Source organism: Acartia tonsa, chromosome 10 (assembly GCF_053477335.1).
Source record: "Acartia tonsa isolate MP-2025a chromosome 10, ASM5347733v1, whole genome shotgun sequence".
Taxonomy (NCBI): Eukaryota; Metazoa; Arthropoda; class Copepoda; order Calanoida; family Acartiidae; genus Acartia; species Acartia tonsa.
Window position 1 is genome coordinate 49,044,102 of NC_137269.1, and position 27,720 is coordinate 49,071,821.

At 33.0% G+C, this 27,720-nt stretch overlaps 1 protein-coding gene across 1 annotated transcript; it reads left to right on the forward strand.

The window, feature by feature from the left end:
* On the forward strand, nt 1-27,720 carry pyd3 (beta-ureidopropionase pyd3). The gene is made up of 15 exons (XM_080174874.1): nt 1-51; nt 898-949; nt 4,147-4,201; nt 4,568-4,617; nt 4,964-5,030; nt 5,685-5,772; nt 11,637-11,731; nt 12,116-12,209; nt 15,222-15,307; nt 16,068-16,209; nt 16,616-16,721; nt 18,820-18,854; nt 19,511-19,583; nt 20,431-20,506; nt 26,956-27,720. Exons 1-15 carry the CDS (start codon nt 3-5, stop codon nt 27,034-27,036), a joined length of 1,149 nt encoding a protein of 382 aa, XP_080031000.1. The 5' UTR covers nt 1-2; the 3' UTR covers nt 27,037-27,720.

A 27,720-nucleotide genomic window follows, 5' to 3' on the forward strand; every position in this document is an offset into this window, starting at 1 on the left:
CTATGTCGGGGGAGACAACAAGCTTGGAAAGTATCCTATCTAAGTATATCCCTGAAGGAATGGATATAATATACGTGGATTAGTGGTTGAGACGTTTGAACACTAAACTTAATGAACCAACAAATCTAATTAAAGTCCTCAAAATTGTTAAGCAACGAATATGAAAACGTTATTAAAAAAGTTTGGGGACTAGTGTAATAAACTTCCCAATGTCTCCTCCCACCCTGTGAATGTTAACTTTACATTTACTGAGAGGTGTACAATAACTTCCACTTATTATTTCATCCAATGGATATAGTATAAGTGGATGTATTGACGGGGGGAAATTTTTAGTCATTTTAGGTTGCTAATAGGGACCACATTTATTGATCATTCATCCAGTAGAAGGAATAAAGGGGTGAATGGGAGGAATCGTTATTTTAGCCAGCTGTCAGCATTACTTTATTAGAGTACAAGAAAATCTGGTGCAACATCCAAGTAATAATATATCCATTCATATAGTATACGTGGATGTATTCACAGAGGCAAATATTTATTCAATTTAGGTTGCTAATATGGACCTCATTTATTGATCATTTTGTTCATCTAGTAGGAGGGGATAAAGAGGTGAATGTAGGGGGTATCGTTATTTTAGCCAGCTGTGGGCATCACTTTAATAGAGTACAAGAAAATCTGGTGCAACATCCAAGTAATAATATATCCATTGTTGGGGGAACTTTTAGTCAATTTAGTTTAATATGGACCTCATTTATTGATCAGTTTGTTCATTCAGTTGAGGGGGAGATGGCAAAAGGGTGAATAATGGGAGGAATCGTTATTTTAGCCAGCTGTAAGCATCACTTAATTAGAGTACATGAAAATGTGGTGCAACATCCAAGTAATAATATATCCATTGCTCTGAAGGAGAACTAGAAGAGGTCAATAGAATACTATATGGTAGAAAATGCGGGTAGGTTTATTACCAGTATGGCTTCCAAACCGATTAATATCCACTGGATTAGAACCGGTTCTCAGCCATACAGAAAAATCATGTATAGCAACGTATTACAGATAGTTTTCCATGAATATTAAGATAAAACTCATAAAATTGGAATCTTGTATTTTTTTTCATTTTGATACCTGCAGTAAGCTGTTTATAATAAGATGATTTTAGTAACAAATCTACTTTATAATTCACTTTGTCTGCCAGTCTGTCAGTCAGTCCGTTGCGCTTTGGAGCTGTTTTTCATGATAATAATTTTTAGTTGTGAAATTTGCTATACCAAGCATCCATTGAGTAATTTACTTTGTCCGTCGGTTTGTCAGTCATATTACAAAATAAACATAATGAAAAATATGAAAATATGTGAGGGGTTTTCATAATTTTTTATCTCTAGTAATTTTTTTTTATTTTAACAAATGGAAAACAGTAAAAGTGTCTGACTATGACGTCAGAAAAAATTAACAATTAACCAATGAGAAGCCAGTATTCAAAATGGTAACATATATATCGGCCTCTCATTGGTTAATTGTTAATTTTTTCTGACGTCATAGTCAGACACTTTTACTGTTTTCTAACAAATGTTCTTTAAATCGAAGTAGTTGATAATGCCTAATAAAAAAAAGACGTCATACAATTCAAATGACCAATGATAGGACAGTATACATCGTAATTGATCAATCTTGAAATGTACTCATTTGTATTTTTATTAGGCACTATCAACTGCGTCCTTTAAATAGCTTTGTCCGTATTCCAATCGATGATTTTGTTGTGCTTCGCTTCTTATTAATGTTGTCATCCTTGTTAATTTAAAGCCTCTCTACGTGTCACTAAAATTGCTCTGTGGGTATGACTATAACCTTATTTGATGATTTTTTTTTGTTTATTGGGGGAGGGGGGGGGAATGCAAAAATCTTAATTATTTTTATATTTGGGTTTAGTCGAACTTGAAAAGTTGAAGGTGGACTAAAAAAAGGGAGAAAATTTTACATAGAAAAGAATAAAATTTGAAATTAATTAATTCAGAGGTTTGACAATATCCCTCCGATAACGAGTGCGACACACACATTCACCCTCCCCCCACCCTTATAATTATTTTTTAAAGTAAAGCTTTTCTAAAATCAGGGTTGGTCCGTCCGTCTGTACGTCCGTCCGAGACGGATAGCTTTTTTCGTCAATTTAGGCATGTTAGAATTGTCTTTTCGATTTTTAAACTTTGCATGGCGATTTCTGTAGTACTTAGGTACGATTTAGCAAGCGTAGCAACTCAATAATCATTACCAGAATGTCCGTACGTCCATTTTAAACATGTTGATTTTTTACTTTTTTAACAACAAATTTTTATGTGATCTAATTATCCGATTGTTCTGATTTTTGGTATAATTATTCCTGGGACAACAAAGTACAATATCATAAGCAAAGCAACTCTATGATCAAGTCCTAAAAATGTATGTATGTCCATAAACATTATTCTGTACTAAGAAGTTTTTCAACAACTTTACTCACAATTTTGCTTGACTCTTATTTATTTATGTTCTGATTATTCAGTTCTGAAACTATACAAGTGTTAATGTCCGTTTGTTCTACCGTTTCAGAGCTACGCTTTTATGGATGTTGTCCAGGGGCGTCCAAGCTTTTTTTTTGGGGGGGGGTAAAAAATTTTAGGGGGGGGGGTAATTCGTGTTTGGGGGGGGTAAAATGGCGCGCGAAGCGCGCCGAAATTTTTTTTTACCCCCCCCAAAATTTTTACCCCGGGGGTAAAATTTGATTGGGGGGGGTAATTACCCCCCCTAAAGTCTGTTGGGGGGGGTAAATACTCCCCCCAAATCTGTTGGGGGGGGGTAATTACCCCCCCCAAACTAATTTACCCCGGGGGTAAAATTTTTGGGGGGGGTAATTTAATTATGTAAAAAAAGCACCTACCTAATCTATTAAGTTAATATATATATAAGTACTATCCTATAACATAAAGTAGTAAGTAAGGTTTATTTGACTATAGCTTCAGATTTCATTACTTTTAATACTGAGTTCTCCTTTTTAGGAAAGTTTCACATAGATCCCATGATGGTTCCACACTATTATAGGTCAATCCTTTGAGTGGTTTTAGGCTATTTTTCTCCTCCCTTTTTACCCTTTAGAAAACACGAGTTCTTAGATGCTAAGGGCGCCACTACTATTCAAATATATAGTAGTATCTCATTCTTTAGAACATAAAAATACAATAATTAACTCACTAACCAATGAACCAATATGATTATACTTTAAAGTGAAGCGTCTTATAGGTCCTGGTAAGTTTTATAACTAGTTTTGAGACACCCTGACATCCTCCCAAAAGAAATCGCCTATAGAAATTCTTTTTCATTATTTAATGAAATATTTAATTTAGTTAGGTATCTATTTTATGGAATCTTCAGTGCTTTACAATTACATCATAGATCCCCGGGATGGTTTTAGCCCTTATAAAGGCCCAAGCAAATAAAACATGATCAAACTATTAAATTTTTGTTATCATGGTTAAGAACTGTTTTAACTGGTTGGACTATATTGGGGTATAGTCCCTTTTGTGGCAACGCTCTTTAAGGGGCGTTTCTTCGTTTTTTTCACACAAGCTTCTCTCCTATTTCTAGCCCCTGCGGGGGGCCAATTGCTTAACCATGTGGGGCAATCACCTAAACCAATATAACCTATCCTAAAATAAACTATCAGTAAAATTTTTTTTTAAAGAACATTCAATTTGGGGGGGGTAAATATCCCCCCCCAAAAAATTTTTTTAAAGAACATTTATTTTGGGTGGGGGTAATTACCCCCCCAAAATGGTTTGGGGGGGGTAAATACCCCCCCCAAAATCGTTGGGGGTGCCTACGGCACCCCCAAGGTAGGGGTAATTTTTTTTTGGGGGGGGTATTGTTCACAAAATTTTGGGGGTGCCAAATGGCCCATTACCCCCCCCCCTTGGACGCCTATGAATTGTTGTCATCCTTGTTTTTTTTTATAATGTTAATGTTTTTTTATAAAAGTTTTTCATGTAGGACTAGGGCTAAGTAATAAGGATTTAAAATCGCAGAAACTAATTACAACAAATTGATTTTCATATGTTTTTTTTTTTTTGGGGGGGGGAGGGGTATTTTTAATTATGAGTTTATATTAATATTGTGTTTGATGTCTAGAAAGTTGGAATTAGAGGAGAGTGTAAAATCCAGAGCTGAATCAGATAATTATGAGGTATAATCATCCTTATAATAAAGTAACAGGATGTATGTCTGTCTATGTGTCTGTAGATCTCGCTAACTACTGAACTGGTTTTAATTTACAGGGTAGCATCTCATAGGTCCTGGGAAGGGGGAGGGTACCACCAAACCACCCCCCCCCCCAAAAAAAAAAAAAATTACCCTCCAAAACTTTTTAAAAACTTTTTAAAAACAAAAAATAGAGTTGTCGAATTCAACCCACCCCTTATCAAGTGCCTCTAGAGGCCTCTTGGGGGGGGGGAGTAGTCGCTTGTAATGGATATACTATATCTTAAAACAGGTGTTTATGTTCTTTAATAAAGTGAACTTTGTAGCTTGCTAATACAAGTATAATATTTAGATTGCTGGCTATACTATCACTGCCCTTCCTGAGGAAACCAGACTTCCTAGGTTTGTTAATATTTATATGTTTTTTTTTTCCGCGGATAAGCTAAACCATCCATCCGTCAATCAGTACTCTATGAGAGAAATGTGATTTTATTAAAGTCTATTTAATACCAGTAATCTAAAGGTATAAGATAATATAGATAAATTGATGTACATATCCAATGATAATTACCCCTTCTGTAGATTAACTTAATCAACCAACCAATCAAAATTCCTCAAACTTTTTAGGTCAACGAATAAAAAAACTATATAATGAAACTTTGAGGACTAGTTTAATCTTATATTTTTAATATCCGCGGAAAGCTGTCAATAATAGATGCGATAAATAACTATTCTTGTGTTATTTTAGAAAAGTTAAGATTGGATTGATTCAGAACAAGATTGTCCATCCTACAGATGCTTCCATTCAACTTCAGGTTATAATTTCATAGGATGATTCTATATCCTATTATTATATAAAATGAAGCATGTTGGTATGTCAAGAAAGATCTCTTAAAGTGCTGGCCTGATTGATCTTCAATTTACAGTAAAGTTCAATAATGCTCCAGGTTTTTTTTGTCTACAAAACCTCCACCCTGGGAAAAAATTCCCCCCCCCCCCCCCGCCTAAAAAACATCATTGCATTTAGTAAATATTTAAAAAAAAGTATCTTTATCAGTTTTCTTAAAGTGCCTGGTTGAGCTCACAAACCCTCTGATTTCGACATAAATTGAGTTTGTTTGTTTAGTATTTAGGTTAGGGGTCACGGATAAAACTAAAGATTACCCTCCTCTTCTAGTAATTATAATAAGAATGGGAGGAGGGTTATTGCTCCATAGGCCCTTTGAGGGAAATCATCATATTTATTTTAGATATCTGGCCTGTTTGATAGAATCGGAACCATTATCGAGAATTGGATGGGTGGGTGGATGGGAGGTTAATGCTCCATAGGCCCTATGAGGGAAATCATCATACTTATTTTAGTGCTCTGGGTTGTTTGATAGAATCGGAGCCATTATCGAGAATGCTTGGGGGGGGGGGGGGTTATTGCTCCATAGGCCCTTTGAGGGAGATCATCGTATTTATTTTAGATCTCTGGGTTGTTTGACAGAATCGGAACCATAATCGAGAATGCTGGGATGGCAGGAGTCAACGTGCTTTGTCTACAAGAGGCTTGGAGTAAGTAATAAATATAGTTTCCTAATCAGTAAAAAGAATCAATAATACCTTCTCCTTCCCCCCCTCCTTCCCCCCCCCCCCCCCCGGAAAAGAGTTAACAGTACGAAAAGTGCAATGATAATAATAATGATAACGACATATAATTCACGTGTCATAATAAAATACTTTTTTCAGACGTACGTACGGACATTCCCTAATTATAGAGAGGCATGTTAACTAATATAAGAATGTATATTTTGTGTCAAAGATGATTTATGTAGATGATGTAAGTAAATGTTTGTCTATGTTCAACAAGGATGTAAATATTCATAATCTATAATACAAAGTAGAACGATGTCTGTCTGTCCGTCTGAAGCTTAAGATCTCAGTAACCACTGAACAGATTGGGCTCTACTCTTCAGGGAATATACCTACTGGTCCTGTGATGGTTTTAAGTTATTTTCTTTGGAGGTGGAACACCCCCAACCCCCCAAAAAAATGAAAAATACCCCCCCAAAAAAAAATTTTTTTTTTTACTTTTTCTTTTTAATTCTAAAATACGAAAAATTAGGTTGATCAAACCTCTTGGGGCAATGCCCCTAGAGGCTAGGGGCGGAGCCGCTAGTAGAAGAATAAATCTATAGATATAGATGTATAACCAGACAATTACCTGGATCACCCTGTTGGGGACCTTCTTCGTCTGCTATCAAATTGCTTTCTGTTCTTTTGTTGTGGCGGCTGTGTTAATATTAATATAATTATTTGATTAAAATTTTGATACCTTTGTAAAATCTTGATTTGTTGGTATAATTTTAATCTACAGCAGTTGAATTTTAATTAGAAAAAAAAGAAAAACTTAGTATGCAATTAGGGAACTTTTAATATTAAGAATACACTATGCATGTAAGAAATACACCAGGGATCTAAAGAGATAAGACAATGGCCTATAAGTTGCATCCCCAATGATGATATGTAAAATTAACCGCTTTGTAGATTACAATTATTAGTTGAAACGTTTGGACACTTAATGAATCAACCAATCAAAATTCATTGAAAGTCCCCAAAGTTATAAAGCCAATGTATAAGAAAATGTTATTAAAAGCTTTGGGAACTAGTGTAATAAACAGCCCAATGTCCACTCCCCCCCCTGGAAATACATACACACATACATATATGTATAAAAAACATACAATAAGGGAACCTATATGTTTAGAATACACTATGCATGTAAGAAATACATACCAAGGGAGGAAGAGGACATTGGGCTGTTTATTACACTGGTCCCCAAAGTTTTGTAATAACGTTTTCTTATTAGTTGTCTTAACAATGTCTTTTATTAAATTTTGATAGGTTGGTTCATTTATTTAAGTTTCTTAACATTTCAACCACTAATTGTAATTTACAGAAGGGGTAATTTTGTGTATCATTATTGGGGATTTCCATCATTTTATCATTGTCCTATCCCTTTAGATCCCTGAATACATACACACATATATGTAAAAAAAAAGACAAAGTGTGATTATTTGTTCTTGAGGAAGAGTAATGATAGTCGCATACAAATACAAAAATGATGACACCATCCCTTTTATTTGAATATGAACCATTTTAACACCACCCCCCCCCCCCTCCATTTCTTCGAGTTCATAATGCATACATATCGTAATATAAAGTAATTTCTTGTCTGTAGCTTAAGATTTTAATAAAGACAGAAAATATTGAATTCTCCATACTAGGAAAACTTCTCACAGTTCTGGAGAAGGTTTTATGCTATTTTCTTTTTAGATTAAAGTCTCTTCGTATTTAGAGCCCCTAGTTGCTAGGGGCGAAGAAAGTAGTCCCTGATAGAGTAGAACGATGTCTAGCCGTTTGTCTCTCCGCTAGACTAATTGGCCAATGCAGGTTATACGAAGGTTTTAGTCTATTTCTTGGGGGTGACTCTCGCCTCCTATAAAAAAAATGAAGTTGAGGGTCTTGATGTAGCTATTTTTCAAATGTTACAGATGTTAAGTTTTAAGATTTACCCTAGGACCAAGTTTGAGTCCGTTTCTCGTAGGGCCAAAATTCTACTTTTCTAACTGGCAGAATAGTTAACGGCGAAATAAATGGAATACACTCACAGAAAGAGGGGACAATGGGCTGTTTATTACACTAGTCCACAATGTTTTATAATAAGTGTTCAAACGTTTCGACCTCTAATTCTAATCAACGAAAGGGGTAATTTTGTGTAATTAATTTATTAGTCATTGTCTTATCCCTTTAGATCCCTGAATACACTTTGTTATATTATACTTTGTTGTCCCAGGAATCAGTATACCTAAAATCAGATCAATCGGATAATTATATCAAATAAAAATTTGTTTAAAAAGTTTAAAAAATCAATGTACCTAACTACAACAGGGATCACCATGCAAAATTTGAAATCGATAGGACAATTCTAACGTGCCTAAATTATCGAAAAAAGCTATCCATTCCGGACGGACGGACGGACCGATCCTAATTATAGAAAAGCTTCGCTTTTAATATTGGTATAAATGACATATTATCATTACGTTTATTTTTCTTGGAAATAAATGGTTTACCTTCCCAGTTTTATTTATTGTTGTTCTCTTTATGAATAAAATATTCTTAATATTTACATTTCTTAAAGCGAAGCTTTTCTATAATTAGGGTTGGTCCATCCGTCCGTCCGAGCGAGATAGATTTTCTCGTTAATTTAGGCATGTTAGAATTGTCCTATCGATTTCAAACTTTGCATGATGATTCCTGTAGTAGTTAGGTACGATTTAAAAAGCGTAGCAACTCTATACTAATTACTATATAGAATGTCCATATGTCCATTTTAAATATTTAGATTTTTTTACTTTTTAACAACAAATTTTCATGTGATCTAATTATCCGATTGATCTGATTTTTGGTATACTGATTCCTGGGACAACAAAATACAATATTATAAGCAACTCTATAATCAAGTCCTAAAAATGTAAGTATGTCCATTGTCCAAAATGTCAAAAAAACATTATCCTGTATCAAGAAGTTTTTCAACAAATTTACTTAGAATTTTGCTTTGACTCTTAAAAATTATATTCTGATTATTCAGTTCTGATACTATATAAGTGTTAATGTCCGTTTGTACTACCGTTTCAGAGCTTCGCTTATATGGATGTCATCCTTGTTTGAGGAGGTCTAATATATTATATGCTAGCGGCTGCTCTCCTAGCATCTAGGAGCAACGTATTGGAAGGAAAGTAGAAAATATCCTAAAACTAAAATTAGCTATAATGATTGAACAGCCTAAAACCACCCAGGGACCCACAAAAACCTTAAATAAAATGAAGAACTCAATCTGATCATTAGTTCAAAATCTTGAACTACAGGCAAAAAAAACCACGCGGATTATTTCTATTGCATTTTTAGACACCTTAACGTTTTTTGTTACCTTCCCCAAAGAAATTATATATAGTTTATGGGGGTATGGGGGAGGAGGGGTTAATACCCTCCCCAAACCCAAAAAGTATTTAGGGGGATAAATGTCCTTGGGATATATCTTTATAGTCATCCTTAGACTATCTTTCCTTTTCTATTCTTTGCATTTTCCGTTCTATAAGATACATGGCTATATGGGATCATGGAAGTAAAAAAAAAAATTCAATCCTTATATAAAAGATGCGTGACCCAGACAACTTCCTGGCCCAAGTTATAAGGACCTTTGTCGTCTGCTAGCATATTGCTTTCCGCTCTTATGTAGCGAATTGGCTGTGTTTATATTAATGACGCTATTTGTTGATGTTTAAAAGACCGCATATGCTTGTATCCACTCTATAATTTTACTTTAACCCTGATATAAAAGTAACAGGTATACCAAAGTATTTTGCTTACCGCTGAACCGATTTGGGTCTTTTTTACAGTAAAGCTTATTATAAGTCTAAGGTTTTTGGGGGAGGGTACCGCCACCATCCCAAGATAAATCGACTATAGACAAAATATCTCCCCTTCAAAAAGATTTTTTTTCTAACTAAAATTGAAAGTCGAGGTCTACACTACCCCCCCTCCTCTCCTCTCTAAAGGGCTCCTATAGATAGTGGCGTAGCCTATATTATGTGTCAGAAATAGAGCTAGCTCTTGTTATTGTATAAATAAAATAAAGGACCCAAGATGGATATTACACTTGCAATAATATTTCTGTGGTTACCATATCCATTATATATGTGTAGCATTTTGGGGACAAAAACCTCACAGATGGAAGGGACATTGGGCTGTTTATTACACAAGTCCCCAACGTTTTATAAAAACGCATTCTCATTCATTGGCTCAACAACTTTGAGGACTTGTAATGATTTTTGATTGTTAGATTCTTTAATTAGAGTGTTCAAACGTTTCAACCACTAATTATAATCTACAGAAGGAGTAATTTTGTATCAGTAGGATGTATTTCAATTTATCAGACATTGTCTTATCCCTTTAGATCCCTGTAAAAACCTTGTCTTATTATTTGGTTCATTACAGAGACAATAGGATGCTATATATAGGGCAGAGGGATATTTATTCTCAAGATTAATGGATACAAGTGTATATAATAATTTCCATTATGGCTTCGAATCCGCTGGATTTGAATCGGTTCTTTGCCATACTGAAAGATCATGTTTAGCATCGAATTACAGACAATTTTCCGCGAAAGTTAAAATAAAAATCATAAAATTGAAACCAGTTTTTTTAACCGGGGTCTTCAGCACCTCAGGTCTATAAAACTGGTTTTAATCTTAAAATATTGTTTTTTGAAATCCGCGGAAATCTGTCTATAATACATTTTCAAGTGTTATAGAGCTGTTGGGTTTGAGTCCTCCCTGTCAAAGATTAAAACCTTGTATTGAAAAAGTCTTTAAATTTGTGTCAACTCATAGTTATTCCAGTATATCCCAATTTTGTTGGCCCAATTGGTTCTACAATTCTTAATATTCTAATCAGCAGACAACTGACTATAATATGGATCAGTAAAACCAATTTAAAAATTGTTTGGAGCAATAAAAAATTCTATGAGCCATTTAATAGCTCGGGGCTTACAAAACTGGTTTTAAATATCTGACTTGTCATTTCAATATCCGCGGAAATCTGTCTATAATACGATGCAATAAATACCTATTCTGAATAAGTATTTATATCTCTGTACCCTTTTTCTATACATAGAGACAATCCTTTTAAATGTAGAAACATTCATTTTTTCCCAAGGAATATAATAGAATAAGATTTAAATAAGTTATTTAATGTTAACTATCAAGTTTTGTGTAGATTTGATATCCAGGGATCTAAAGGGATGATACAATAGCCGATACATTAATGTACATCACTAATGATGATACACAAAATTACCCCTTCTGTAGATTACAGTTTGTGGTTAATACGTTTGGACATTCAACCTAGTGAACCAACCAATCAAAATTCCATAAAAGTCTCCATAAGCCAAGAATAAGAAAACGTTAATATAAAACTTTGGGGACAAATGTAATAAATAGAATGATGAGTCAGAATGTTTTTAGAAAAATTTTATGTTAATGATATGTCAGCTTTGACCTCTCTTTTTACTTTCTATCATGCCTTTGTGTGATTCAGAAATTTTTTCTAGAAGTGCCCATAAAAAATGACTTACATTACAAATGACCAATGATAGGCCAATACACAGACTAAATTACCAATGCCAGGCCAGTATACATTTTAATTGACCAATAGTGGGTCAGTATGACGTCATTATTTAAAGGCACTTTACCCATAAGAGAAACATTCATGATTTTTGTTTAAATTATTTTTACATGACACATGGCATATGTTCAAATCTTACTTTTTTATACCCTTTGTGTATAATATAACGCCCACTCAGACACCATTTATTTTAGCAATGCCCTTTGCTTTCTGTACCCGTGAGAAACACCCCTGGTGCGAGTTTGCTGAAGCTGCTGAGAATGGACCTAGCACCCTCTTTTTGTCTGAGGTAAGGGTTGCTGTGGCTTATAGTAAAGTTATATAAAAACACTTATTATTCATATAAAGAAAATTTATAAATATCAACTTAATTAACAATATATTTTCTTTAAATTTAACCATTAAGCAAAAGACATGCAAAATTTTGTATTTTTAAATTGTTTAATAGGCAATATTTATATAACATTGACCTATCCTTTATGTAGAATTAAATCCAGTAGTAAGTAGGAAGTTGGGGATATGAGAAAGTTGACAATCCCCTCTTTTAAATGCTAGTTTTAAAAAGTGAAAATAGTTGTAAACTTTTTGATAACCTATTAGAATCTACATTGTAAAGGAGAACCATATTGGTTCAAAGGTTAGCGAGAACCTTTGGTAACACCTTATATTTCAGTTGGCCGCCAAGTACAAGATGGTGATAATTTCTCCAATTTTGGAGAGAGATCATGAACATGGAGAAACACTGTGGAATACTGCTGTAGTCATTGGTAAGTCCAGTTCTGTTCAGTAACTCATTTTTTAAAAGCGTAACAGTTTGTTCTTTTTGTTAATTTAGAAATGTTAGAATTGTTCGATTGATCTTAAACTTTGCACGATCATTCCAATTACAATTAGGTACAATTAGGAACTGCAGCAACTCTATGATTGTCGCCATAAAGTTCATATGTTCATTTAAAACATGCATATTTTAACCTTTTGACACCAATTTTTTAAATGAAATAATTATCATATTTATCATAATTTTTAAATTATGATTCCTTGGACAATAAAGTACAATGTTATAAGCAAATCCTAAAAATGCAAGTATACTTTTTTACAGATATGCAATTTTGCAACACATTTACATACAATTTTGTTTACACTTACAAATTAATGTTCTGACACATTACAAGAGTTATTGTTCATTTATCCACCCTATTTATTTCAGAGCTTTACTTTTTTGGATATTGTCCTCTAAAATCAAGTTGTTTGATTGACTTAAGATAAACAAAATCTAACTCATTTGCTTCTCAAGCAGTACTTTATATTTTACAAAGATATTTGTGTTTTCTTTGACATTACCATGGCATTTGATAGTTGTAGTTCAGAAAAAATATCAACTTATAGATATAAGGTAGTTATCATGGATCTAAAGGGATAAGACAATGGCCGATTGATTTAATAATTTTTTACGTTATCCTCTTAGAAATTTTTTATTTTAAAATTTCCTTTTTTTTTACTATAAATTAAAATACTGATAAATTGATGTGCATTCCTAATAATGACACATAAAATTACCTCTACTGTGTATTACATTAAGTGGTTAAAACGTTTGGACACTCAACATAATGAACCAATCAATAAAAACTCAATAGAAGTCACCAAAGTTGTCAATAAAAAAACTTTGGGGACTATTGTCATAAACAGCCCAATGTCCCCTCCATCTCAGAATTAATGGTTACAATCAGAGTGAGAGAGAGAGAGAGGGGACAATGGGCTGTTTATTACACTAGTCGCCAAAGTTTTATAACTGGGTTTTCTTATTAGTTGGCTTAACAACATTGGGACCTTATTTGAATTTCGGTTGGTTGGTTTAGTAAGTTGAGTGTTCAAACATTTCAACCACTAACTTTAATCTACATAAGGGATTAATTTTGTGTAACATTATTGGGTATGTACGTACGTACATTAATTTTTCGCCCAATGTCTTATCTATAAATCCCTGAGTTATGATTGAACCATTTTGTTATATTTATAATGTTTTTATAGACGGTTTTTTTAACATTTACTTTTCTTCCTGATTTGAAATATCAAAGAATAAAGTTCAGTAAGAGTATTTCATTTTTTATTCATTATGTACAAATAATAGTATAATGGTGATTTCCCTCAAATCATCCGTCAAGTATTGAACCCCTACCCCTCCTCTCTTTTTTTGAATGAAGGGGGACGGGTCAGGGATCTAAAGGGATAAGACAATAGCCGATAAATAGATGTACATACCCAGTGATGATACACAAAATTACCTCTTCTGTAGATTAAAATTTGTGGTTGAAAGATTTGGACACTCAACTTAATGAATCAGCCTATCAAAATTCACGAAAATCACGAAAAGTTTTTAAGCAAACCAATAAGAAAAACGTTATTATAAAACTTTGGGGACTAGTGTAATAAATAGACCATTGTCTCCTCTCTCTCTCAGGGTACGGGTAGCTTCTTCCTACTACAAAGGGCCCAAAGCTTGTGGTGAACTTAGCCTACGGGGCTACCCAGTAACCAATATAACCTAACCAAAAGTTAACAAACAAACAAAAAACTAAACGTCCCTTAAATTTCAATTTTGTAACTAAATAAGGGGGAAAGGAAGGGGGGTTCTGAGCAAAACAAGGCATTAAAGGGAAAATGCTTCTAAAACATAGTAACCTATATAATATGTTATTAGTAACAAGTCTTGTATCCTATTATATAAAGTAGTAAGCTTTTTTTGTCTGTCCCGAAGGATCTCGCTAACCACTAAACCGATATTGTTCTTCTTTACAGTGAAGCTTCTTATAGTTCCTGGGAAGGTTTTAAACTATTTTTGGAGAGGGTATCTTCACCACCCCTTCCCCTCGAAATTTTTTTTTAACTCTTATGAAACTCAAATTTAAAATGGAATGAGGTCGACTTTACCCCCTCCTACCAGTGCCCCTAGAGGCTTCTAGGGGCGTAGCCGCTAGTAAGATTATAATTTGTTCGTTTGTTCGACTTTTTTATCATTTTATCAAAGACAAAGTATCTACGCATTTTTTGAGTATTTTTTTTTCTGAGAATTCCTTGTTTTTATATGCTGCGGTACTTGTCAGTGAGAGAGGGAACATTGGGCTGTTTATTACACTAGTCCTCAAAGTTTTATAATAACGTTTTCTTATTCGTTAGCTTATCAACTTTGGGGACTTTGAATTTTGATTGATTGGTTCTATAAGTTGAGTGTCTGAACATTTTAACATTTAATTGAATTTTACAAAAGGGGTGTAATTTTGTATAATCATTGGGAATGTAGATCAATTTATCGGTCATTGTCCTATCCCTTATGACCCCTGAGTACTTTTATAATGTTATATATACCAACCACAACTATCTTAGTATATAAAGTAAAAAGGAAATTTCGTTTAGCCATTAAGATCTTGCTAACATCTTAACCGTTTGACTTATCCATTTCTGCAAAGCTTTACATAGGTCCTATGATTGTTAAAGCCTGTTTTACCTATCCAAGATGCTACAGTCGCATCAGCTTGTCAAGATTAAATTATCAGTATGGCTTCCAAACCGATTAATATCCGGTAAATTAGAACCAGTTTACGGCCATACTGAAAAAAAACATGTATAGCATCATATACAGACAATTTTCCACGAATATTAAAATAAAATAAAACATGACAAAACTGGTTTTAATCTTTTTAATCTTATATTTTTTCATTCTAAATAATATCTACGGAAAGCTGTCTATAATACGATGCAAGTAATACCATTTTTTTGTTTAGATCACACTGGAAAAGTGATGGGCAAATCTCGCAAGAACCATATCCCTAGAGTTGGAGACTTCAATGAATCTACCTACTACTTAGAGGTAATAGATATCAATGGATATAGAATATATGTGGATATTATGACAGCAAAAAATTGTTGTCAATTTAGGTTGCTAACATGGAACTCATTTATTGATCAGTTCATTCATGCTTTGTAATGGGAGGGGATGGATGAGGGATTCATTATTTTAGCCCGCTTAAGTTTCACTTTATTAGAGAACATGAAAATCTGGTGCAACATCCAAGTAATAATATATCCATTTACTTTGATTGCATGAATTTTGTCTAGAAATCCTAAATTTACATGATAGTAAGTAGCGCATGTTTATGGGCTAAAACATTCCCCTATCTCTCAATATTATTGTAATGCCCTAGAAATAGCAGCAGTAGGTAACATTTTAATGTCTTGAGTATGATGCTATACTACGAAATAAAATTTTCGAGTATGGCTTCGAAACAGATTAATATCCCCTGGATTAGAACCGGTTGTAAGCTATACTGAAAAATCATGTGTAGCATTATATTACAGACAATTTTCTACGAATAATAAAATAAAAATGATAAAATTAATACCAGTTGTTTTAGCCTGGGCCATTCGGGAAAAATAAAACAGGTTTTAATCTTATATTTTTTATTTTACTCTCTGTGGAAAGCTGAAACATACGACAAATAATTATTTGATACCTACATTTGCAACAACATTTTTTATAGAACCTTCCATTTTTTTAATATTTACATAATCCTCGCCCCTCTTGAAGAGCATCGAACCCGCAACATACAGATTAAGTTATTTTATTCCAGGGGAATACAGGACACCGTGTATTTGAGACAATCTATGGCCGCATAGCCATTAATATTTGTTATGGGCGTCACCACCCCCAGAACTGGATGATGTATGGGGTCAATGGGGCCGAAATTGTCTTCAACCCCAGCGCTACTGTTGGTGAATATTTTTCTTGTACTTTAATTAGAGTTGCCTTTTTTAAACAGCCACGCCTCTAGGAGCAGTTGAGTGAGGGGTGGGGGGAAGACGACCCTTCAGTTTTATTTTTGTTTTAAAAATAAAATTAAAATAATGAGAGGGCTTTTTTTCTATTGTGGTTCTCTCTCTCCAAAAATGCTTTTAATCCTTCCTTGGTATTATATGAAGATTCACTTTAAAGGAGAAACATATCGGTTAATTGGTTAGCAAAATCCTACGCTACACACACAGACAGACAAACATTCTGTTATTTCTATATGTATAAAAAATATGAACTGCGTAGTGACTGTATATTTTTTGGGAGCTAATCTAATTAATAGCTGAAAGACCTCAAACCCCTTTATAATTCATAAATTTTATCTTTAAGGTGGACTCTCAGAGCCAATGTGGCCGATAGAAGCGCGCAACGCAGCCATCGCCAACAGTTACTTTACATGTGCCATTAACAGGGTTGGCACTGAGGTCTTCCCCAGGTATAGAGAGTGTCATTTTTTCACGTATTTTCCGTGAAGTTTATGGAAACTTTATTTTGTCAAATGCACCTATTAAGCCAAAACTGTTCTTAATTTTGACTAAATGTATACAATATATATAAGAGGTTAACTCACAAACAAAAATTGAATTTTACATATTTATTCAGACATTACAAATTGTTTCGTGCATGTTTGCACTCTTCAGATGTCAATGTAAAACTAAAGTTGAAAATAAATTTAATTTAAAGGATTTTTGCTAATATATTAGAAGATTTTTTGAACATAATATTAAAAAAAATATATATATATATATATGAAATGGTCAAAATTAAGAACAGTTTGACTTAATAGGCGAATTTGACTAAATGCTAACTTTATGGAAAATACATGAAAGAAATGACACTTTTTCAACCTTTTTACGTACATCATCAACAGTTACTTTATCTGTGCCATTAATATGGTTGGTTTTCCCTTGGTTCTTGTTGGCATTCTCTCGATATGCAATTTCAAATCAATGTCCACTTTATGAAAATGGTTGTGGCTGACAAATTATTGATTAATCAATAGCTAAATCATCATTTTTTGACCTATTTGCTTCAATCTTAATTGCTTTAGTCTTCTAATTATTTGCGAATATGAATTGGACATTGGGTTGTTTATTACACTAGTCCGCAAAGTTTTATAATAATGTTTTTTTATTCGTTGGCTTATTAAATTTGGGACTTTTGTAAATTTTAATTGGTCGGTTTATTAAGGTGAGTGTTCAATCGTTTTAACCACTAATTTTATTCAACTGAAGGGCCAATTTTGTTATTCATCGTTGGTAATTTACATCAATATTTCGGCGATTGTCTTATCCCTTTAGATCCCTGATTCTGTACTGGTTGGAATTATAGAAAATGCGCAACATTTTAAACTATTCTAAATCTCAAAGTAAAAAAATAGTCCATTAGAAAGATTCCCTGAAAACCAGAAACAAATATTTGATTGATTGATCCTATTTTATAAAGTAGTAAGGTTTTTTATAGCTATTCTATTTTCTTGGGATGGGTTTAAGATATTTTTTCATGACCCTATTGCCTCTTCAAATATAGAAGCCCCTAGAGGCTAGCAGAAAATAAATTACTATTGATATTTTTATATAAAAAAAAACAATTGTAAAGTACCATTTTGTTGCATTGAGAATAAAAAGTTTCCACTAAGTTATTTATTTGCATCTATCATTTACGTCAGAGCTAGAGCTAGCTAAACAAAACTTTAACTTTTAGTTTATTTATTTTCTACCATACAGGGTGTTGCAATTTTATCTTATTTTGTGTTCTTTTAGTATTGGCACTTTCCCTCAAACCTATTTCTTGACTTCCAAACACCATCTGAATCTTTTTCTAGTCCTTCAGGTGACGCTAATCCTATGGGTTTTATTCCCAATGACGTCCTAGCTTTTTTAGAGGGGTAAGATGAGGGGTTCCAAAAATTTAAAGGGGGTTAAGCTAATTTATTTCTTGAAAATTTCAATATTGGGGTAAAATGAAGGGTTTCAAATTTTGAAAGGGCGGAAACTCTTTTGCACCCTCCACCTCCGGATGTCTATGTCTTTCTCTAAAGAATCTGAAGGTTGCTCTTTTGACCCTTAAACTAACTTAACATAACATAGAATAAACAAAATAAATAAAGGGAGTAGTAGCTTTCACAATATTGCGTAAAGTTGAAGATTCCAGTCAAAGGCGCTTATCATGACAATCTGTTTTTAAATATGCGTTTAATTAAACTATAACATTATGAACAGTTAGACTTAATAAGCGCCTTTGACTGGAAGCTTGCTCATAATTTTACGCAATACTGCGGATGCTACTATCCCCTTTTCATCAAAAAGTTCAATGAAGGTTCTGATTGATTATTGGTTTGTTATTTTGTTTTAAAAATTTTAAAATCATTATAAGTTAGTTATTCCAGAGATACATCTTTTACTTTAAACAGACACATGGCTAGACAAATATATAAAGAGAAATAAAATACAAACTAAATAAGACTTTTAAAAAATAATTTTAATGAAAAGTAACATATTTTATTTAAACAATAATATTATATTTATATTTAGGGAATTTACTTCTGCTGATGGAAAACCTGCTCACAAGGAAACAAATTCTTTCATCTATAATTCAAATTAGAATGATGTCTGTCCGTCCGTCCCTTAAGATCTCGGTAACCACTGAACCGATTGGATTCTACTTTTCAGGAAATATACCTACTGGTCCTGTGATGGTTTTAGGCAATTTTCTTGAGGGTTGAAAGTTTTGCGAATTTTGCAAATTTGCCATTTTTCGCGAAAATTTGCGCCCATTCGCAATTTTTGCGGCTGGGTAGGTAATAGAAGATGTAATTTTTTCGATACTGACATCTTTTTATTAAGGCACATACTTAATGTTTTTTTAATTACCTCTTGGGAAGCCGCTAGTATTAATGTGTAATAATCATTTGATCAATTATTAATCTTTGTATACTTTATTTACAGAATAGTTATATAGTATATACAATACATATATACAGATAACTACCTCCCCCGCCCCCCTTTTCCAATGACTTTTTTTCGTCTGCTACCAAATTGTTTCCTGTTACTTAGCTGTGTTAATATTTCCGACATTATTGTTTGATTTATAAAGACTCAATTGAGTTTACTCTAATCTTTAGAGTTACAAGGTAAATTGAAGGAAAAAAAATTAAAAACCAGAAATTTTTATTAAATCTGTTTCTTTTAAAAATCAAACTTTGAAAAGAATTTTGTTATAAATAGGATTTTGGACATTTCTATGGCTCTAGCTACATCGCAGCTCCAGATGGTTCCAGAACTCCAGGTTTATCCAGGTAAGATTATATCTTTTTGGTGCCAACAAAATTGCAGCTCCAGGTGTTTCCAGAGCTCCAGCTTAATCCAGATATAGAAATATTTCTTTGGTTCCACATATGTTCGGATAGTTTATGACTCAACATATAAAAGTATTTTTATACCTCAATAAATAGACCTTAATAATTTTGGGGGAAAATGAATGAATTTCTACTTACCTAGTTCTAAGAATGTGTTGATGAAAAGGGGGGGGGGGGGCGGAAGTGACACTTTTTGAAGCCAAAACTAAAAGTCGAAGGAACTCAACTAAATAAAGAGTTACAGCTCTAAGATTTGACATGGTAGTTGCTTTAAAGAGGTAAAAAATAGATCTGTGAAGAAACGGTGGTGGAACCGCCGCTCCCGCCGAAAACTGCCGTTTCCCGCTGATTTTATTTGCCTTTTCTCGGCAAATTAGACAATTATCAATTATTAAAGATAAACTTTTCTTTTAACTTTCACTTGATACTTGTAAGAGAGCCATACTCAAAAATCATGTATTGTATTATATCATAGACAATTTTTATGAACAATAAAATGAAAAACATAAGATTAACAACAGTTGCCCGCGCCCTACAAAACTAAAATTAGTCTTATATCTTTTCATTTTACTGAAGCAAGAAAAATTGGCTCCACAGATTATGACGTCGTACGATAGAATAACCAATGAGAGGCTAGCATAAATTTTACCATTGGTGTATACTGTCCTCTCATTGGTTTTTTTTACTGTTTGACGTCAAAATCTGTGGAGCCACTTTTTTTGCTTCCATTTTACTATCCACGGAAAGCTGTCTATAACACGATGCAATAAATAACTATTATTTTCAGAACACAGGATGGTCTTCTGATTGGTGAAGTTGATCTAAACTTATGCAGACAGATCAAGGACAAGTGGGGCTTCAGGGTAAGAATATTTATTCTCGTAATCATTAGAAACCGATTAATATCCGGTGGATTAAAACCGGTTCTCATCCATAAGAAAAAACTATGTCTAGCATCCTATTATATCCAGTTTTCTACGGATATAAAAACTTCGGCATCTCGTGGCTGAAAAACTGGTTTTAATTTTATAATTGTACATATTATATCCGCGGAAAGCTGTTTATAACATGATGCGAGAAAAACTAGAACTAATATCCCTATTTTCAAATGTCTGTATGTCCGTTTGTCCCTTCGTAAAGGATAGCTCTTACAGTTGATCATGCTTATTTATGTAAAACTCAGGTATGATTTACAACTTTTTGTATGATATAATTATCCTACTAATCTAATATTTGGTAGACAAAGTACACTATCATAAGCATAGCATCTTCAAAATCAAGACAAAAAAATACACGCATATGTAAAAAAAAATATTGTGAACATTTTCTTATTTGTTGGATTAACAACTTTGGGGACTTTAGTGAATTTTGATTGGTTGGTTCATTAGTTAAGTGTCCAAACATATCGTCCACTAATTGTAATCTACAAAAGGGGTCACTTTGTGTATCAATTTATCGGCCATTGTCTTATCCCTTTAGATCCCTGATGTTATATGTGATATATGTTTGGGTTATGTTGTGTTTTTTTCTATCAATGAATGCCACTTATTTTCGCCAAACGCGAGTCCCCAAAGTCTAGGACCACTAAATTAATGAATATTTACCATTACCGCATAAGGGCGGGATTCTCCTTCGATTTAAGTGATCATCTAGAGAATCCAGAGCATCATCCACATGTAATGGGATGCGATACTCTAACACCCAAGGATATTAGGTTATGTAACATCCATCAGACAACCAACCCTTTGATTGCATGACTTTTGTCTGAGAAGTCCTAACTGTGCATGATAGTGAGATGCGCCTATTTATGGGCCAAGACATTCCCCCTACTCTTACTATTTATGTCGCACACCTGACATAGCAGCAGTAGGAACTATTTTTAGCGTCTTTAGTTATGTCGGCCCGAGATTCGAACCTATCACCTCCCCGGCGACGAGCGGATGCGCTATGTGTTGAGCCACGATCGCGGGTCTTGAATATTTACTCCATTGTCCCATCCATAAATTCCTGTATTGTGTATTGTTTGGGTTGTGCTGTGTCTTTCCTGTACAGGAAATTGAATTCTTTGTTGTATCTCAGATACATCTCAGGGATCTAAAGGGATAAGACAATGTATGATAAATTGATGTACATCCCCCATGATGTTACACAAAATTATCCCTTCTAAAGATTACAATTAGTGGTTAAAACGTTTTGACCACCAAACTTAATGAATCAACAAACCAAAAAATCAATAAAGTCCCCAAAGTTGTTAAGCCAACGAATAAGACAGCGTTATTATAAAACATTGGGGACTAGTGTAATAAACTGCCCGATGTACCCTCCCTCCATGATAAATCTCTAAACAGAAATGGGAAGATTAACAGGATATAAACATTTAACTTTACACAGTTGAGCAGTTGCAAATATTAACTTGCTTTAAAGAGAGATTAATGAAAAAAGTGAGAATCAAAAGCAATGATTATTTTATTCAGGGTCACACTTAAAAAGATTACACACCCAACCCGAAGGCTTGTTTTATTTAGAAAATCCCCCTCCCCCCGCTGCTTTTGCAGGATGTACTGGGACCTTATGGTGAGATCAGAACATGCTTTCCCTAACTTGAATTTGTAGCTCCCCTCAGTTGAAAATTTCAAATTACTTTTGGTGATCAAATATTACTTTTTTAAAGTACCTTCACTCACTTAACCTTCTTTATTGTCTTATTTTGTCTTTCATGTTCATCATGCAAATTTGTTCACATTATAGTAGAATATACAGTTATTTGAGCTTTCTAAAAAGGTCTCTAACATTTTTCTGGATCTAATACTTACTTTTCAAAGTATTGCTATACCATCATCTTTTGCACAGCAAAAAGGTGAAACATAATACGCTCACTTTTTCTATCCTCTATATATCAATTCCTAGTTGATCTATAAGACTGAAAGTTTTGGGCATTTCTAGAAGTTCCAACTATTTTGCGATTAAATTTATTTTCAGTTTAATCAAAAAATATTGAAGGGTTTTAATGCTCGATAGACGCTTTGATGGAAAGCATCAAATAAATTAAAGAAATGATATTTAAATCATCTTCCCAATTGTAAATATATTTAGATGCCCTAGGATCTAAAGCTAAAAATAGAATCTCTTAGAAAACAAAGATCTCATTAAATATTTAAGGCTTCACATTTTTCTTTAAACAGGGATAGTTATCAGAAATCTAAAGGGATAAGACAATGGCCGATGAATTCATGTACATCCCCAATGATGATACACAAAATTAACCATTATGTACATTAAAATGAGTGGTTGTAACGTTAGAACACTCAACTTAATGAAACAACCAATCTAAATTCAAAGTCTCCAAAGTTGTCAAACTAACGAATAAGAAACAGTTATTATAAACTTTGGGGACTAGTATAGCCCATTGTCCCCTCTCTCTCTCTAGAAAGTTATATTTAAATGTAACATGGCTTTTAGAACAAATATTATTAATATGAAAAATTATAAGATTTATACCAGTTTTTTTAGCCCTGAGGAGCCTTGGTCTTGTCTTTAATTCATACATGATCGATTTTAAACTTTGCATGATGATTCCTATGATTGTTAGGTACGATATAGAAGGCGTACCAACTCTAGAATCAATACCAAAATGTCTGTACGTTCATTTAAAACATGTTGATTTTAACTCGTTTGACAACAAATTTACTTACAATGTTGTTACATCTTTTACATTTATATATGCTAATTCAGTTCTGACATTCTACAAGAGTTATTGTTCGTTTGTCCTTCCTTCTGATTTTAGAATTCCGCTTTTATTGAGGTTGTCTATTTGTTTGTTTTTAAAAGGGTGACATTTTTTTCTTTCAAGTCTAATATCATGCTTCCCCGAAAACTGAAGACATTATGATTTTCTAGATACTGTTAGACACATAGACACACATTCTGATACTTTAAAAAGATAGGTTAACTCTCTAATTTATTGTATCTATAATAAATCTATAAATAAAGATGTATAACCAGACACTACCTGGATCCCCCAGTTTGGGACCTTTTTTGTCTGCTAGCAAATTGCTTTCTGTTCTTTTGTAGCGTTTTAGCTGTGTTAATATTCCCGACGGTATAGGTTGATGTGACAAAGCCCAAATTGTATCAAAAATCATCCATGTGACGTCATAAAAATGAGGGACTATCCATCTCTTTTTTTAGGAGTTTTCTTTCCAACTTCTCCTCTCATCTCCCTCATTTTTATGACGTCATGTAGATAATTTTTGACACAATTTGGGCTTTGTAGTTGATTTTCAAAAACCCAATTAAAAGTCGGCACAAGTCTTTGGGGTGGGGACAGTTATTGAAACCCTTTCCCCCTCTATTCTTTTACTCTAATATATCTATTTTGTTTATAGAGATATAAAAGTTGTTGTTCTCATAATTCTTTTATCCCCAAACTTTTTATTAGCGAAGCTACTCTAAAAATGCCAAATATTCGTCCGTCTGTCCGTTGTATCTCTAGGTGAACAGACGAATAACTTTTTTTTTAGTTTTCACACATTTCGTGATAACTTTGTTGTTTTTTTGTGTCTGATTTTCAAAATTTTAGTGAGTAATATCAATGTCTGTCAGTCAGTCATCTAACAAAATATAAATATCAAAAAATATAAGAATATGTGAGAAAGGTTTTGTGATTTTTTCTTCAAAATTCTCTTATTGATTTCAACAAATGCTCTTTAAATATTCTTATACATGATTTTTTTTGCTTTGCTACTTATGGATGTTGTCATCTTTGTTTTCTTTTGTCTCCTTGGATATCTCTGAGATGGGTTCTTGAAAAAGAATGCCGCGTTTTTTAGACATTTTTTATAAATTGATTGATTGAACGAAGACGATATCGTTATACAGAGTATACAACTTAAGAATTCAAAATTTTAAAATTATTATTTTAGCCATTTGTAAAATGTCTAATACACCTTTAAAAAGATGCATTTATTAATATGCAGCAAAAATGGATTGAAGATAGTTTGTTTGATAATGGCTAAAATAATGATTTTAAAATTTTTAATTCTTAAGTTGTATACTCTGAATAACGATATCGTCTTCGTTTAATCAATTAATGTCGAAAAAAAGTCGAAAAAACGCGGCATTCTTTTTAAAGAACCCATCTCTTTAGTTAACAACTTTAATAATACTATATCTATCTATCTATCTTTCTAGCTATCAACTTTATTAATAATATATGTCCTAATAAAGAAGGCTTTCTTTTACATTTAGTTTTTTGTGTTGTTAGCTATACAAGTTGTCCAGTTACAGGATCGAATAGTTATTTATGGCATCGTATTATAAACAGCTTTCCACGGATATTAAATGAAAAATTATAAGATCCAACCAGTTTTGTTAGACCCGAGGGTCCGTAGGCTTGAGCTAACAAAATTCGTGTTAATTATATGATTTTTTTACTTTAATATACGTGGGAAAATGTCTGTAATACGATGCTATACATGATTTTTTATTATGACTGAGATCTGGTTCTAATCCAGCGGATATTAATCGGATTCGCAAAAACTGGAGAAAGTTGTATTCAAATTAACATAAATTTTTTATAAATTTTTCTTTTTCATGAAGTTTTTAAAAAAAGATGGATTAAAATACGATCTATTATACAAAGTAGTAAGTTCTTCCCGTCTGTTGGACTTTGGCTTAAGAGCTTTCTCTGGAGGGAAGGGGGAAAATATGGGGACTTTTATTGAATTTTGATTGGTTGGTCCATTAAATTTAGCGTCCAATCGTTTCAACCACTAACTATAATCACAGAAGAGGTAATTTTGTGTATCATCATTTGGGATGAACATTAATTTATTGGTCGTTGTATTATTATTATAGATTAAGATTTCAGGGATCTAAAGGGAAATGACAATGGCTGATAAATTGAACTACATCCCCAATAATATAAACCAAAATTTACTGTAGATTACAATCAGTGGTTGAATCGTTCGGACACTCAACAAAGTCAACGTACCAATTAAAATGCATTAAAAGTACCCAACGTTGTTAAGCCAACGAATTGAAAAACGTTGCTATAAAACTTTTGGGGACAAGTGTAATTAACAGCCCAATGTCACCTCCCGCCCCCCCCCCCTAATAAGATCTGTTCTAAATGTTGTAATGTTTTTAGATGACCCAGATCTGTTCTAAATATTTGTAATATTTTCAGATGACCCAGATCTGTTTTGAATATTTGTAATGTTTTCAGATGATCCAGATCTGTTGTAAATATTTGTCCTGTTTTCAGATGACCCAAATCTGTTCTAAATATTTGTAATGTTTTCAGATGACCCAGATCTGTTCTGAATATTTGTAATGTTTTCAGATGACCCAGATCTGTTCTAAATATTTATAATATTTTCAGATGACCCAGATCTGTTCTAAATATTTGTAATATTTTCAGATGACCCAGATCTGTTCTGTATATTTGTAATATTTTCAGATAACCCAGATTTGTTCTAAATATTTGTCCTGTTTTCAGATGACCCAGATCTGTTCTAAATATTTGTAATATTTTCAGTTTTCAGATCTGTTCTAATTTTTTGTAATATTTTCAGATGACCCAGATCTGTTCTAAATATTTGTCCTGTTTTCAGATGACCCAGATCTGTTCTAAGTATTTGTTATATTTTCAGATAACCCAGATTTGTTCTAAATATTTGTCCTGTTTTCAGATGACCCAGATCTGTTCTAAATATTTGTTATATTTTCAGATAACCCAGATTTGTTCTAAATATTTGTCCTGTTTTCAGATGACCCAGATCTGTTCTAAATATTTGTAATATTTTCAGTTTTCAGATCTGTTCTAATTTTTTGTAATATTTTCAGATGACCCAGATCTGTTCTAAATATTTGTCCTGTTTTCAGATGACCCAGATCTGTTCTAAATATTTGTCCTGTTTTCAGATGACCCAGATCTGTTCTAAGTATTTGTTATATTTTCAGATAACCCAGATTTGTTCTAAATATTTGTCCTGTTTTCAGATGACCCAGATCTGTTCTAAATATTTGTTATATTTTCAGATAACCCAGATTTGTTCTAAATATTTGTCCTGTTTTCAGATGACCCAGATCTGTTCTAAATATTTGTAATATTTTCAGTTTTCAGATCTGTTCTAATTTTTTGTAATATTTTCAGATGACCCAGATCTGTTCTAAATATTTGTTATATTTTCAGATGACCCAGATCTGTTCTAAATGTTTGTTATATTTTCAGATGACCCAAATCTGTTCTAAATATTTGTTATATTTTCAGATGACCCAAATCTGTTCTAAATATTTGTAATATTTTCAGATGACCCAGAGGTTGGATCTGTACGCTGAAAGCTTGGCTAAAGCTGTTCGTCATGATTTTAAACCTGACATTGTCCAGTAAATAAATCCATGTGTTGGTCATCAACAATTGTAGACACTAATATTAGTCCATTTGTTGGTCATCAACTAATTGTAGAAACTAATATTATTCCATGTGTTGGTCATCTACTAATTGTAGGCACTAATATTCGTTAATTGTATTGGTCATCAAACATTGTACAAACTAATATTAGTCCATGTGTTGGTCATCAATCCAATTGTAGGCACTAAAATAATGAACACGGTACTTAGTAGTTTTTTTTTTGGGGGGGGGGGGAGGGATTATGATTTCATCCTCAAAAAAGGTGAAATTGGTAAAGTGAGGAATAAATGTTAAGGAGGCACACAAATATTACATAATTTAATAGTTACTTTTAGCATCATATTGTAGACAGCTTTCTGCGGATATTAAAATTTTAAAAAATAACCACTTTTGTTAGCCCCGAGGGGCTGAAGGCTTGGGCTAACAAGTTTATGCTTTTTAAAATATTTGTGGAAAATTGTCTTTAATACTATGCTATACATGATTTTTCATTATGGCTGAGAATCTGTTCTAATCCAGCGGATATAAGCCGTTTTCGAAGCCATACTGGAAATGTTCTAAATCTAGTTTGTAGAATTTAAAATGTTATGTATTGTTTCATAAAAATTTGTAATAATAAATATGTATTAAAATAAACTAATTATAATAAAACATTAAAAATAA